Source organism: Asparagus officinalis, chromosome 6 (assembly GCF_001876935.1).
Source record: "Asparagus officinalis chromosome 6, Aspof.V1, whole genome shotgun sequence".
NCBI classification, from domain to species: domain Eukaryota; kingdom Viridiplantae; phylum Streptophyta; class Magnoliopsida; order Asparagales; family Asparagaceae; genus Asparagus; species Asparagus officinalis.
The window spans coordinates 5323672-5337811 of NC_033799.1; the positions used below are offsets into that span (position 1 = coordinate 5323672).

Consider the following 14140-nt stretch of genomic DNA (forward strand, 5'->3'; position numbering starts at 1 on the left):
TCTCATCTCATTAAACATTCCTTTCCATCCATTTCCTCAAAAAAAAACAAGAAATTGGTTTCCTTAAGTATGTGTCACATCATCCAATAATATACCTCCAACTCATCTCATCTCATCTATTTTCCTATTTTTAAAAACGAACCAAACACAAACAACCTCAAAACATCATCCAATAATATACCTCCAATTCATTTCCTTATTTTTTTTAACCAACCAAACAACCTCAAAACAATTTTTTTTTAAAATCACTCACATCATCCAATAATAAGTTGACAACTCATCTCATCTTATCTCCTATTCTACAATTTCTTTCTTTTTTAAACCAACCAAACAACCTCAAAACAAATATTATAGGAAATAGGTTTCCTATTCTTTGATTTCCCAAAAAAAATGGCCAAACGAACAGCCCCTTAGCGTCAAAGCAGCCCCTTTGAAACTTTTTCCGGTCCCTGCTCTACAAAAAAATTCCAAGTAAACCCACTCTCAATAAGACCCATCATCACTCGTGAGGTCATCCCTCTCCTTCCTGCTCCTCTCCCATTTTGGCTCAGGGGTCTAATTAAGTTCCTTGCTCTCATCATCATTCCTCTATATTAAAACCCCCTTCCCCTATATTTTTTTTCTCTCTCCACAAAATCTAATCTTTTCCCCGACCCAAATCCCAAAATCCAATCTTTTACAAAACCCATATCCTAAATCCGATGGCCACGGCCGCGGATGCTGCGGCCAGCATAAGCATGCAGGTGATGATCGTAGCGGTGGTTTTCCTCTTCATGGCGGTCATCTTCGTCCTCTTCCTCTACCTCTTCGCCAGGTACTTCATGGGTTCAAGCGCTGTCCTCCGACGCTCCCGGGCACGCTTCGTCTTCGTGGCCGCCGACCAAATTCAAGCGGCTCAGCGTGGTCTCGACGCCGAGGTGCTGAAGTCTCTCCCCGTTTCGATGTTCAACCCCTCTGAGTTCAAAGGTGGGCTAGAATGCGCGGTGTGTTTGTCTGAATTATCCGAGGGAGAAGAAGTTCGATTGCTTCCTAAATGCAATCATGGATTCCATGTTGAATGCATTGATATGTGGTTTCATTCTCATTCTACTTGCCCTGTTTGCCGAACTTCGGTAACGGGAGAGTTTTCATTTGAAACTCGACCTCAAGAGAGCGTTTCGGCGGGTGGGTATTCGACAGAATTGCCGAATTTTCCTACCAATGTGTTGTTCTGGGGGAACCAAGATGAAGTCAGTAATGGGGTTCCTCAAGAAGAGAGTTCGAGATCTTCGATGCTCGTAATTGATATCCCGAGAAGGTCGAGTAGATTTTCAGAGGATGAGATGAAATCTCCAATGGAGGAGGGAGCGAAAACACCAAAATCTGCGAGGTTGAGGTCTTTGAGAAGGTTATTGAGCAGGGGAAAGATGGTAATTGGTTCTTCCTGTAGTCCAAGGGAAGTTGATATTGAGCAAGGAGAGGGGAGTAGTCTAACTCCAAAAACTCCTAATGGTAGGTCATGAAAAATATGAAAATTGGTCGTGGATTTTGTGTTCTGAGATGAATTGGTATATTGCCAATCACCAGAGTATAGTTGTGGATATGATACATTGAGATGGATGCACTTATGAATATGTACAAAGAAATTTCTTGATGGTTAATTTGTTGAAGAAGTGTAGAGAAATTGCTTTTCATTACTTTGAAGGCTTGGCTTCATTGGCTTAGAATGTTCACAGTTGTTTCTTGCATGTTGATTCCAGAAGCATATACATGTATAGAGGTATGTTTTTCTTGAGGTTGCAAAATAGAATTGTTTTCGAAGTTCAAAATATGATTGAGGTTGTAGAGAGAGAGAGCAAAACTTGTGTCAATTTAAGTGGATAGCAAAAAGTTGTCCACCAAACTTTTTAGCCACTCATATACACAGACTTTAGATCAAGATATGATACATGGAGACCTGAATTGATTTTTATTCTCATGTAATTTAGTATTTTGTTGAGGAAGTGTAGAGGTGGCTTCTCATTACCTTGAAAGGAGGTCCCCTGTGTGTCATTTATTAGCTGAAAATTGGGCATCCTCTGAAACCTTGTTTAGTGATTCTTTCATTACCATGACTTGATGTTGTGCTTTTATTCTAGTTGTAGATTTTATGCATTGTGTAGCTATGCGCGCATGGAGAATTGCTATGATTTTTATTTTTGTAGTTCACCATTAAATAGAATTATATTATTGTTGAATTGACTAGCTCTTTAAATTGTAGAATAAATACTTCTCATTGGCAATAATGCTTCTTCCTCATAATGGGAGGGATATAAACAGAAGTTAGTGTCACTTCAACTAGTAATTTTAGCTCCATAGCTGACAAGACCTCCACATTTGGTTCACTCTGCTCCTTAATGATGAGAGACTTGATTCACAGAGTTTCTGGTAATATTGTAGAATATATCACAACCTAAAACAACACACAAAGCTTCACCCCTCCAAAAAAGCTGATTCTTACAATTGACATTTGTAGTTAATAGCTAAAATTTAGGGCATATATATATGTTTATGATAAACATCTGAATGTAAGTAGCCTATGTTGTATCAGACTTGACACTTATCATAGACCATTGCTTGCCCAAAGGAAATGTGTAAACTAGTTAACAGAGTTACTTAAGAATTCGTCTTAAGCACATAAAGTAATAAGCTAATTACATAATTTGGGTTAATTGTTCGGTGTTGTCATTGTTGTATTTGATAATATCATGTTTTTCTACAAAAAATATTACACTCAATTATCAGTAAGATCAATTTTTTTAAGGATTTATGTCTAGCGAACAACTGTTATTGTGTATAAACATCTTTATTCTTATGAAATTTCTATAAAGATTTTTGTTAAATTCCTGGCTATCAAGAGCAAAAGCTCAAAATCTTAACTGGGGTTTCTTTCATATTTCTGCTGTGCAAAAAATATTGAGTTAACCTTAACGACATTAAATGGATGGATTCATGAAACTAATCTCGAGTTGATTGGTTCTTTGTAACTCCTTGTATTGGTTTGCTTTAAGATTGTGATTGTGGTTCCTGTTACTTAGTGAACTACGTCCATATAGAGCTTGCTCATTGTTCTTTTTCCTTCTTAGGTGACCATCACGCAAAAATAAAAATATACACTGAGAAACTCATGTCACTTAATCAACAAATGAAGGCAAAACAGAGGGCTCAAGCTGTAACAGAAACTTATGAGTTAGTTCTACAAGCTTACAAGTGATTGTATCTTTGCTCACTAGCGTGCATACCTCACACATTTTCAGTTTCTTGCCTCGAAGGAATAGGATTTAAATGATTGCATAATGATAATCTTCTTCCTACAACTTTCATAGTGTTCATTTATACATATGATTTTGTGCAGTAATCCTTTCATTATTCTCTGAACAAATGATTCTGATCTAAGCAAGTTCTATTTTTCTGTCAATGTATTAACCATGCTATTTGTTTTCCTTTTTAATTGAGCATATGTCAGGCTTTGCTCCGACAAGTAGCCAATTTGTAGTTAGAGTATCTTAAATAGCTTTCTTTTCCTAAATTAATTGATGAAGACTAGTATGCATTCTAGATGGAAGAATGGACTTCAAAGAAGTCAGTCTTCATCACCCAGGCCTCATTCAACCATGGTTTGCTAGAGATTTGACTTTAGGCTTGAGATTATGATTAGCGAAGAAAACTGATGTCATACTATTACTTCATCCCTCTTTCTTGTGAGACAAACAATTCTCATTTTTTTTTTTTTTAGAAAAAGGATGGATTACTATATAGTAATCCAGCCAGCAACAATTCTCATTTTAAAATTAGTTGACAATTGATAGTGAGCTTTATAGTATTTCCCTTTTGATACTCTTTGGATATTCTAGGCCTTAGTTGTCACTTACGCTGTGTTTCTTCAGTATGCTTCCACTCTAAAGTTAAAATTATGTTGTTCCTTCCTACTAAGAATTAAGTATTCACGAGGAAAATTCCCTTGGAAAATGCCTTATTCCCAAGGACAGCTGCAAAAAGTTAAAAATTACTTCTCATTTGTGGAGGATTATGGGTTGGGAATAATAGCAATATTCTTGAGGGAGTTTCTCCGCACAAATTTAATAATTTCATCTTGTTATTATTTGTCGCGATAGTCATTGTTGTGGGAATATCCTCTGGAATTGTTGTTAAACACGATGGATAACGGTTTTTCTAATGCATGCTCAAGGACAACCCGTTAAGAGGGAGAGAGAGAGAGAGAAGATCAGAGAGAATATAAAGTACATATTTACCTGGATATCGGGATCCTCTACTAATAAATAGTGTTCCTAATATCTCCTAATAAATAGATATTAGCCTTTGATTTATCAATCAAATGCCAAGATTTCATCCTGAGGAGATCTTGGCCTTTGATTGATAAATCAAAGGCCAAGACCCATTAGGAGATATTAGGAACCTCCTTATTAGTAGAGGATCTCAATCCTTTACCTGGTGCGCTTGGGCACTGGTTAGAAAAACTCAGAAATTCATGAAGTTATTTTAGCACGTTAACAAGGTGCAATTTCGAAGTAAGGAACTTCTAAAAAATAGCAAAATATGAGTTCAAAAATATGTATTAAGAAACGTTAATATGAGGTCAAAAATATGTATTATGAAACGTTGTTTTGACTGGTTCCTATTGAGATATTCTAAAATCGAATAGAACTGAAATTATTTAAAATCGAATTGAGCTTTTAGAAAATTTTACAACTGAACAGGAACCGCAAAAATTCGTTAAGCTGAACATTAGTTTAATCGATTCAAACAGATTAATGCTAGGGGGTGCATTCGGTCCGGCTATGGCTCGGATATGATGCTTACCATATCCATATTCGTTTACCCATCTAGGATACAGATACGGATATAGATATATCTCGGTAAAAAAAATTTATAACCATATCCGGTAAAATCGAATACGGTTACGGATATACATGCGTATATATAAGCGGATATGCATACTGATACAAAATAGATATGAGAAAAGTAGATAATATTGAGAAAAATATAGTTCATGTGATACAAAATAGTTCATTAATATCTTCATTATAACTAAAAAGTTAAGATTAGACATCTTGATTATCAAAATTAACCACAAATTCATAATCTAATAATCGAAACTATCGTAAAAGTATGTCTAATATGTATTCGGATATTTTGGTTACGGATACGAATATTTTACTACAAAACTATATGTGTAACCATATCCTATTAATTATATATTTGAGTAACGATATCAGTATTGTAACGATTACGGTTACGGATATTTCCTCAGATATTACCCCTAATTAAATGCTCACCCTACCGGAGGCAAAACATTATGTCCACTTATTATAAGCGAGGCCAGTCAATTGAACGGCCAGGATTCACTTATCATTGGCTGGCTTGATTCAATTTGAGACATACCATCATGGAGGGGCCCAGAAAGGGTTCACATCCGGGAAAGGTGAAAACCACCACCGTTCTGAGAGGATCACGGCTAGGGCTGAGCATGGTTCGGTCCAAACCGAAAAAACCGACCGAACCGACCCGAACCGACCCGAAAAAATCGGTTTTATGAGTAGGGCGGTTCGGGTCGGTTTGAAAACTTTTCAACCCGAACCGACCCGAACCGACCGAATATAGTGCAATACTATCTATTCTGATCTCAAACCTATCCAACACGTCCCCAAAGAGTCAAAAACTCAAACCCTAAACTCATTTTCTGAATCATTATGGGTTGAAAACAATATCATTATATCAGTGTTCAATGCTTCATAATCTCCTATTTTGTTGATATCTTTTTTTCTTTAACACAGTTCGTTGTTTGATAAGAAGTTTGATGAAGTTAGAACCGAACAAACCGAACCGAACCGCACCGAACCGACTTACAACATTTCGGTTCGGTTTTGAATTATAGACAGTTCGGTTCGGTTGTTCAAATTTTGGTAAAAACCGAACCGAACCGACCGTTGCACACCCCTAATCACGGCACCATAATAGGCGGAGATAATTTCACTCCTCAAAAAGCCCTTTAAAAAAATATTAAAAAAAAAAGAAAAAAGAAAAGAAAGACAAGGGGAGGGCGAAGGCATTTCGATTAACAATTCCTGTAAAAATTTCTCCTTTCCGCCGACTCCTCCTCCTAGGAGTCGCAGCACCAATTTTGCGCCATTTTTTCGAGAATCTTTTTTTTTTGCTCTTTTTCGACAGCATATAAAGGGATTCTGTGTTTGCGTACATTGTGGGTTTTCTTTTGTTGATTTCTTTCTATCAGAATCGAATTTATTTGATCATTGTAGTTGGGTGTCTGTTGTTTCCACTTCTGAGTCGATTTGAAGAATACCCATTTCATATTTTCATCTTAAACCCTATTTTTCTCCTGATTCCAATCGATTTAGGGTTAAAAATAGGATTTTTAGCGGTAAATTAGGATTCTTTCATTTGTATTTGGAATGTGCACATGGTTATTTTAAGGAGGAAGGAGGGCTTGTGGTTGATCTCAAACCATTGCAACTCATTGTGGAACAGTTGGGGTTCAATGGCTTTGAACAAGGTTCTGCACTCTACTAGGTTTCTTGAGTACAGCTCTATGAGTGAAGCTAATGAGTACCAAAGATTTAATCACCGCAAGGTTTGGTTTGATTCGTGTAGTGGTTCTAGTGTCAATACTAGATGTGGGTTGAGCTTGAGAGGTTGCTTGGATCGCCACGATGGGAGCGCAAAGGCTCGTGCAATGGCGGTTAACCGCCAGTTGGTTCGTGATCCGAGTGCTATTCTTAGGGACGAGGTGGGGTTGAAGTTGGTGAATGGAAATGAAGCTTGCAAGAATGGGAGGCCCCTTGGGTCTAATAATCTGTTGATACCGGAGAAGATGGTTGTTGCTGTTGACGTGGATGAAGGTATGTGTTCTTAGCTTTCGTAGTAGTCTAACATCATCGTAGAATTTGTATGTTTAGTTTGCCTTAGGTTTATGATATTGCTGGTTCATGCGTTTGGATTGTGGGATAAGCCGTGTTTTTGTTGCAGACAATATGGTTTTGAGGTAAATATTGGATACAAATAGGATGAAGGTTTATATAAAACAACAGCAACAAAGAATTTATCTCAAAATTTTGGGTTTGACTACATGAATCCTACTCTTCCACTTGGTCCCATTGATGCTATCTTGTCCACGAAGTTAATCATTATCATATCATTAACAACTTCTAACCAAATTCTCTTGGGCTAGCTCTAGGTCTCCTTTCTCTGTTAGTTATAGTCTCATCACTTCTGCTTGTAGGTGCATTTAACGGCCTTCATAGCCCATGACTGAACCATCTCCAAATATTCTCTCATTCTATCCTCAATAAGAGCGACCTCTAACAACCTATGAAGCTACACTTTTTTTTGTAGATGTTGCTCTTAACTGCCCAACAACATTCTGATCCATAGATCCTTGTTGGATCTTCTAGCTGACCTATAAAATGTCCCCTTCAATTTCAGTTATACTCTTCAATCACATATGCCTTCAAAAGTAGTCCTCACTTAAAGCATCCTGATTTGATTCAATGAGCCACACAAATATTGAAGTATAAATCTATATACAGTTTAGGCTATGGTTTCTGTATCCTGTTCCTTAATGCAAGTTGGAATATGCTAACTCTAAATTCCGCTGTCATTGTCAGAATGCTTGAGTGTACTATGTATAATGAAAGTTTTTTTATTCTCAAAAACGATATGTTACTTATGTCATCACGTTAATGCTCAATAATTATATATTTACTTTTATGTCATCACATTAATGCTTAATAACAGCATATCATCCTACATCTTTGGGACCTATTGGAGCATTTAAAGCATTCTGCACCCTGTTGAGGGGCTCAATTCACATGGTAAAAGGATCTAAATGCTTTCTAGTATTTGACTACCATATATTGTTGCTCAAATCAGGGTCAGGCGGTGTTGACTTAAGCATTATATGGGCTACTCTAATTATATTATTTCCTTTTAACCTTTTAGGTCTTACCAACGAAGTACCTTTATATGTTTAAGGAAATTACAAAACCCTTCATTTAAGCCTTGTTTTCTGGTACCCATCATTTATTAAACTTGACGAAGAACTTCCTGGACTAGTCTAAAGTTATTTTCTCACTGATGGATTAAGAAAATTATGGTTTGATGAATCAAAAGAAAATGACAAAACATCCTCATTCCTACCTTCAGTAACAAATTGCCAAACGAAAAAAGAAAAGAAAAACTTCACATGGAGAGTGATTTGAGCTGAATCCTTCCTCTTCCTCCCCATTATTTGCATTGACTCGTGCAAACCCGCTCTCCAGTTTCCTTCTTTGCTCTTCTCTTCATCACCCTCCTTTGTAGAACTTGTCACCCACCTCCTCAACTCAAACTAATCCAGACGACAGCTCCATCAAAATGTGAAGCAGGGTCCTAGTGCCTAACATTTTCAGGAGGGTCCAGTATAATTTAGCCTCTTGCTAATTGTTGTTGAGATTAAAATTTGTTGTTAGATATGATCAATGTTTTAAAAATAGGTCAATTTTGTTGATTTATCGCCGATATATAGGGTTTGGGCCATGGCCGATGCGATTTTTGTAAAATTTATCGCATATCACTTTGGCCGATTTGTCCCGATATATTGGTGTAAATCTGATAAATCGGTCGATTTCTTCTGGGTTAAAAATCGCTCGATTTTCTACAATTTATAGTTTAAGTGAACCGGTTTGAGTTTGGAGGCAAAAACCCTTTTTTTTGCATATCCAATGCCCATCCACTAAACAAAAGTCATGCTATCACATTCTGTTTCGCATCCGCTCATCGTGCAACCTTAATTCTCTCTGCCTCCACTGTCATTTTCCCCAAATCACTTGCAAATTTCTCGCTCAAAGACCTCTATCAACAACCTCTCTCGAAGACCTTCTCTCGATATTTCATTAAATGTGCTTAGATTATGTTTTAGGACATTATATTATATGTGTTGACCATCCAACATGACATTCCGATTTTTACTACTTATCCCCGAAATATTCCTGATAACCGGGATCCGATATGAATTTTGGTCATCTGATATATTTCCAATAACCAATATCTAAAACCTTGGATACGATTGCATTAAATGACGAAATAGATTAAAAATTATTGTTTTATGAAGTTATTCTTTCTGCCATAAACTGCTTCTACGATTCTTTCAACCATGTCTAGGTTTTTTCACTCAAAAAAAAAGTCCATTTTCTGTTTGGATAATGAAAATGGTATACATCATTGAGGCCCGGTTTCATGAGTTTTCTTTCTGTAAAATATCATCTAATATGATCTGTCATAATTCTTCCTCATTTCTACTGGTTACTTTTAAATTGGTCATTTTATAAAGTCTAAAAATTATCATCTCCAACATGTTTAACTATAACATATATGCCCATCCATGTCCATCACTTGGAAATACATAAAACTTTGTTCATTTCATGGAGTACAAGATGTATGTTCTAACCTACTTTTGACAAAAGCTACTCGATATATTGATCAATTACCATTTTAAGTTTCTTACCAAAATAGTGTATCTACACGAGTTGTGTTCGCGTTCGTGCATGACACTAAAATACTTCCCCACGTCTAGAGTTTAGAGGGTTGTATCCAACACGCTGTCTGCCATCAAGTAAGACACTCGTGTTGGTCATTGAATATTAGCCTTCGCAAGTTGTTTCTTTTATGAGTTCATGTATGAATCTGGAAATTGGGATGCTTTCATTTCTTGCATCTCCAGTGCGTATACTGTAGAGACTATGTTGTCTTTATTGTTGTTGAATTTCTTATATCTTAAAGTGATAAGTTTGCCATTAGCTTGTTATTGTCAGGATCTGAGCAATAAGTTAGCTGATTTTTTTTCTATATCTTTTCTTTTCATTATTATGCACAAAATTAACGTTTTTTAAGAAACAAACTACTATCTCAATATGTATCACTAAGGGTCAATATTTGAGTAGTTTTCTCACAAAAAACATAAAGCATTATGAATGTTTCAAGCATCGTGGTGACGTAATTGTAGAGTAAACTGCTCTCGAATGCTTTTCTTAGTTACTAAATGATTTTCAGTTCTTGGAAGCTTTCTTGCAGCATTGAACAAATTCATTGCTGACAGATACTCGTTGAATCACACTGTGTCGGATTACTACGTATATGAGTTCTTCAGGGTAAGCTTCTGTTAAGTAATGAAGTCTCTAAATCTTAAAGACTGCTTGTAGTGAAGCTTGTTCTAGCTTCCCACCTTGGTCCTTTTAATGAATTTTGGTTATGTGACGTCTGAATTTGCAAAGCACGATTGCTTATTCAGTTTTTTTTTTTTTTTGCAGATATGGAATTGCTCTCGAGCTGAAGGTACTGTAAGATCCATAATACCTTTTGTACCTTGTCATTTGCCTACTTGTCATATTATATTTCACATATAAGCCGTTTCTTGTTCTTTTTGGCAGCTGATATCCGAGTGCATGAGTTTTTTAAAACTCATTATTTCACATCTGGAATTCATCCCATTCCAGGAGCTAGAGATACTCTTCATAAGCTGTCCTCATTTTGTAATCTTTCTGTTGTGACGTAAGTTTCTTGTATGTATTATATTTGTTAAATTCTTTGTTCTTCACAACTAGTGAAAAATTTATACACCCGACTGGAATACCTTCTCTTCTGTTAGATCTCGGCAGAATGTGATAAAAGATCATACACTACAGTGGATTGAGCAACACTACCCTGGTCTTTTTCAAGAGATTCATTTTGGCAACCATTTTGCTTTGGATGGGAAATCAAAGCCTAAATCTGAAATTTGCAGGTATGATTAGAGTTCTTTTCCTTTCATTTCATTTTTAACACCTTGCCATTTTCAGATTAGGTTGGGTTTGGCACTTTTGTTTATCCTAGCTGACCCACGTGAATTTAAATTGTACCCATTTGATTTATTTATTTATTTATTTATTTTGCCGTATTTTTTTGATTTGAGGGTTGCCTCTTTTCTTTCCTTCATTTTTCTTCTGGGTACTGATTTTTGTAACTAAACCAGGGTCCAAAACCTTTCTTATTTGATTGATTGATATTGTCCAAACAATGCAATCAGCATTGTATAGGTATAATTTTAGTAATAACACATTGCACGTGTGAACTTTATTACTATTACATGAGAAATTTTGCTGAATTCAAGCCGTTGACTAAAAATAAGCTTAATTTTTCTCGAGTAGGAAAATAAAAATTGTCACTAATTTCACTATAGTAAGTGTGTTTGAACTTTTCCCCTCGCTAAGTCATGCAAAGTTAAGAAGTTAGTGCTGCCTCGAAAAACTTATCTCAGTTTCGTATTGCAGATCTCTAGGAGCTCAAGTTTTGATCGATGACAACCCTAGATATGCTCTAGAATGTGCTGAAATTGGTATCAGAGTTCTCCTCTTCGACTACTACAATTCATATCCATGGTGCAAGAATGATACCGTTGATTCACACCCTCTTGTGACCAGAGTCAAAGACTGGGAAGAAGTAGAGCAGAATTTAGCCTCATTGGTAGTGTCATAGGAGCTCTCCTCTCAATGAAGAGTCTTCCCATGTTCAAATGAATTACGACGAAAGACTATGTACAGAGGATATTTAGAAAAGTAGAATAAAATGCTACTGCAGAACACATACGTGAAATTTTACCTTGGGGCTTGTTTGGATTGAGGGGAATGAGGGTGAAGGGAAGTTAGGGGAACCATTCACCTCCATTCACCTTGTTTGGGAACACTTAGGAGGTGAAGTTAATTCACCCTAGTTCCCCTTGGTTCACCCCCAAATAGTATAAAATTTGTTACCTCCCAAATTGGGGTGTAACCAAGGGGAAGAGAACTCCCTTCCCTTCCATTCCCTTCCCTTCCATTCCCTTCCCTTCTCTCAGTTTCCCATAACTTCCCTTCACCCCCTACAAATCCAAACAGGCCCTTAGGGAGAGACGCTAATCATGCAGTTGTATTGCAAGTCAAAACATCAAGTGTACACTCTTGAAAATGTTCTTTAGTTCATTGTAGCAAACTATTTCAATTATAAATCAATTTCTATGAGATTACAATGATCTGAAACAAATTTATATAGAAATTTCAGGTTTTGGTGTAACTGATGTTGTGTGGTTTGGTAAAGACGCCATTTGTATTTACAATTATGAATAGAGAGGCACTCATCAAACGTTTTGTGAAAATGCATTTTTTTTTGTAATTGAGAAAGGGGACCTTTTTTTTACTGATTGTAACTGCAAAAATAATGCTGCAAAAATAACAAAAAAAATGTGTGACCACTATTGTCTTTTTGCAAAATACAGTCCCACTACAAATTGCAGTTGCAACAAAACCAGAATAAGCTACTGAATCGTTATGCAGACAATTGAGTACTTCCATAAGTAAGCATGTATTGCACTGGAGCTTTTTGATCAGAACAATGGAATTATGCATTGCAGTGACATGAAGTTATTCATGCTCCAGAGCCCACTGTCAGTTTTTATTTATTCTTTTTCCAAACGAAATAAGAAAGCTAGAAGCACACTCAGTAACCTTTTTTTCTTTCTTTTAAAACGATTTTCTTGTTCTTGGCTGAAGCAAATAAGCAGACTCTGATTATCTAGTAATAAAACAAACTTACCAACACTCAAAAAAAGGAGAAAGGATTCTCTAAAAATCTCTTATAATGCACCCTGAACTTTTCATACATCGTGACTATAACAACACGCTTACACTCTTCTCGTCTCAAGTCACTCTATAAATAGGACCAAAAGCATTGGCACCTGAAGCATGTCTCTTTACGTCTAAGCACACGTAAGGGGCCTCACTCTCTTCGGCCCTTGTAGGAGTGAACCATCCAGCAAGAGGGCCGGAGGCCGGGCGGTCGACGCGGCGGCTGATACCGTCTCCGCAGATCAGACCAGAGACGGACACGTGTCTTCTTTTCGAGGCATTGGAGCCATTGGATGGCTTGGTTGCCATTCCTCCATGGATTTCTCCTCCTCTCTTCGTTAGTTTCCTCCAAAAGAACAAGGTGCCCTTCCATGATCTCTCGCCCTTGTGAATTCTTGATGGTGTTGCGTTTGTATGTGAGTGCATGTTGGGGTTGAGTTTTGCATCATTTGCGTACTTCCTTGCTTCTTCCAAGAACTGAATCAAAGCCAAGCACAGAGTTTTAGCCATCAACTCAACAGGTGTATTAATACTAAATGTATTGTAATTAGTGCATATTTTCATGTCACTAACCAAAGATCAAGGAGAATTAAGGTGTCAGTGATCAGATGAGTACCTTTGAGAAATCAACATGGGGATCATAATCGAGCTCACTAAATTCTCCATTCCCATCCTTTGAGAATATGGGAGTCCTCCTCATTTTTCAAACCTACATGAAAACTATCAGAAGTAGGTGTGAAAGTTAAACAATATGAGGATAAAATAAACACCTATATAAGATAAAACAAACATTTCCTCATTTGAAACAAGTGGCCAAAGGCCAACTTCGAAAATCAAGTACAATAGACCAAGAGATTCAATGAGAACAAAAGTGGTTGAGATATTTCTTTGTGGGGAGAAGAATAGAGGGTGGCAATGAGAATGAAGGTATAAAAGCGTTGATTAATGAAGAATGTAAGTTACTATACCATGCAATAATACTAATAAATTAGGAAAAAGAGTAATGGGTATTTGATTTATTGAATGCTTTTGGAAGGAGAGTTGATACTGATATCAATGTCAGTTGATCATATTGAGCATTTGCGTTGAGAGTTTTTACTTTGCACAATAATAGGAGAGAGAGAATTCTAATTGAGTCAAAGGCCTTATTAACATCTGACATTTTCTAAAAGGCAAAGTCTTTAAAAGAGAGAGAAGATCATATATATATCGTACTTTTTTTAATTACTCGTATTTTTTATACTTACTCTAATACTCTAATAGTAATATAAAAATATACATTGTACATATTTAGCACTATTACCTGTAAATTGTTCAAAGCAGTCTCTAATATCATCAAGAATGAACAATAAACAAAAATAACAACCGTGAACAGGCTAATTATTCATTTGATTTTCATTTAATTGTAGTGGCCTACTGGAGAATTTCTACCATGGGAAACTAATATATATAGGCATATTGACTAGAGGTTA

The 14140-nt window shown here is 36.4% G+C and overlaps 3 protein-coding genes across 5 annotated transcripts; 2 read left to right on the forward strand and 1 right to left on the reverse strand.

Annotated features, from left to right (window-relative positions):
- Positions 440-1633, forward strand: LOC109846481 (RING-H2 finger protein ATL3-like). The gene has a single exon (XM_020415729.1). It carries the CDS (start codon positions 702-704, stop codon positions 1500-1502), a length of 801 nt encoding a protein of 266 aa, XP_020271318.1. The 5' UTR covers positions 440-701; the 3' UTR covers positions 1503-1633.
- Positions 6001-12083, forward strand: LOC109844630. 3 transcript variants are annotated; one of them, XM_020413743.1, is made up of 7 exons: positions 6005-6550; positions 6649-6896; positions 10084-10181; positions 10341-10365; positions 10461-10581; positions 10679-10813; positions 11340-12083. In XM_020413743.1, exons 2-7 carry the CDS (start codon positions 6731-6733, stop codon positions 11542-11544), a joined length of 750 nt encoding a protein of 249 aa, XP_020269332.1. In that variant the 5' UTR covers positions 6005-6550; positions 6649-6730; the 3' UTR covers positions 11545-12083. The 3 variants fall into 3 exon arrangements, with proteins under 3 accessions (XP_020269331.1, XP_020269330.1, XP_020269332.1); XM_020413742.1 differs by having other exon boundaries at positions 6001-6896; positions 10105-10181; XM_020413741.1 differs by having other exon boundaries at positions 6003-6896.
- On the reverse strand, positions 12680-13452 carry LOC109845582. The gene is made up of 2 exons (XM_020414854.1): positions 13285-13452; positions 12680-13145 (listed from the first exon to the last, which is right to left on the reverse strand). Exons 1-2 carry the CDS (start codon positions 13366-13368, stop codon positions 12741-12743), a joined length of 489 nt encoding a protein of 162 aa, XP_020270443.1. The 5' UTR covers positions 13369-13452; the 3' UTR covers positions 12680-12740.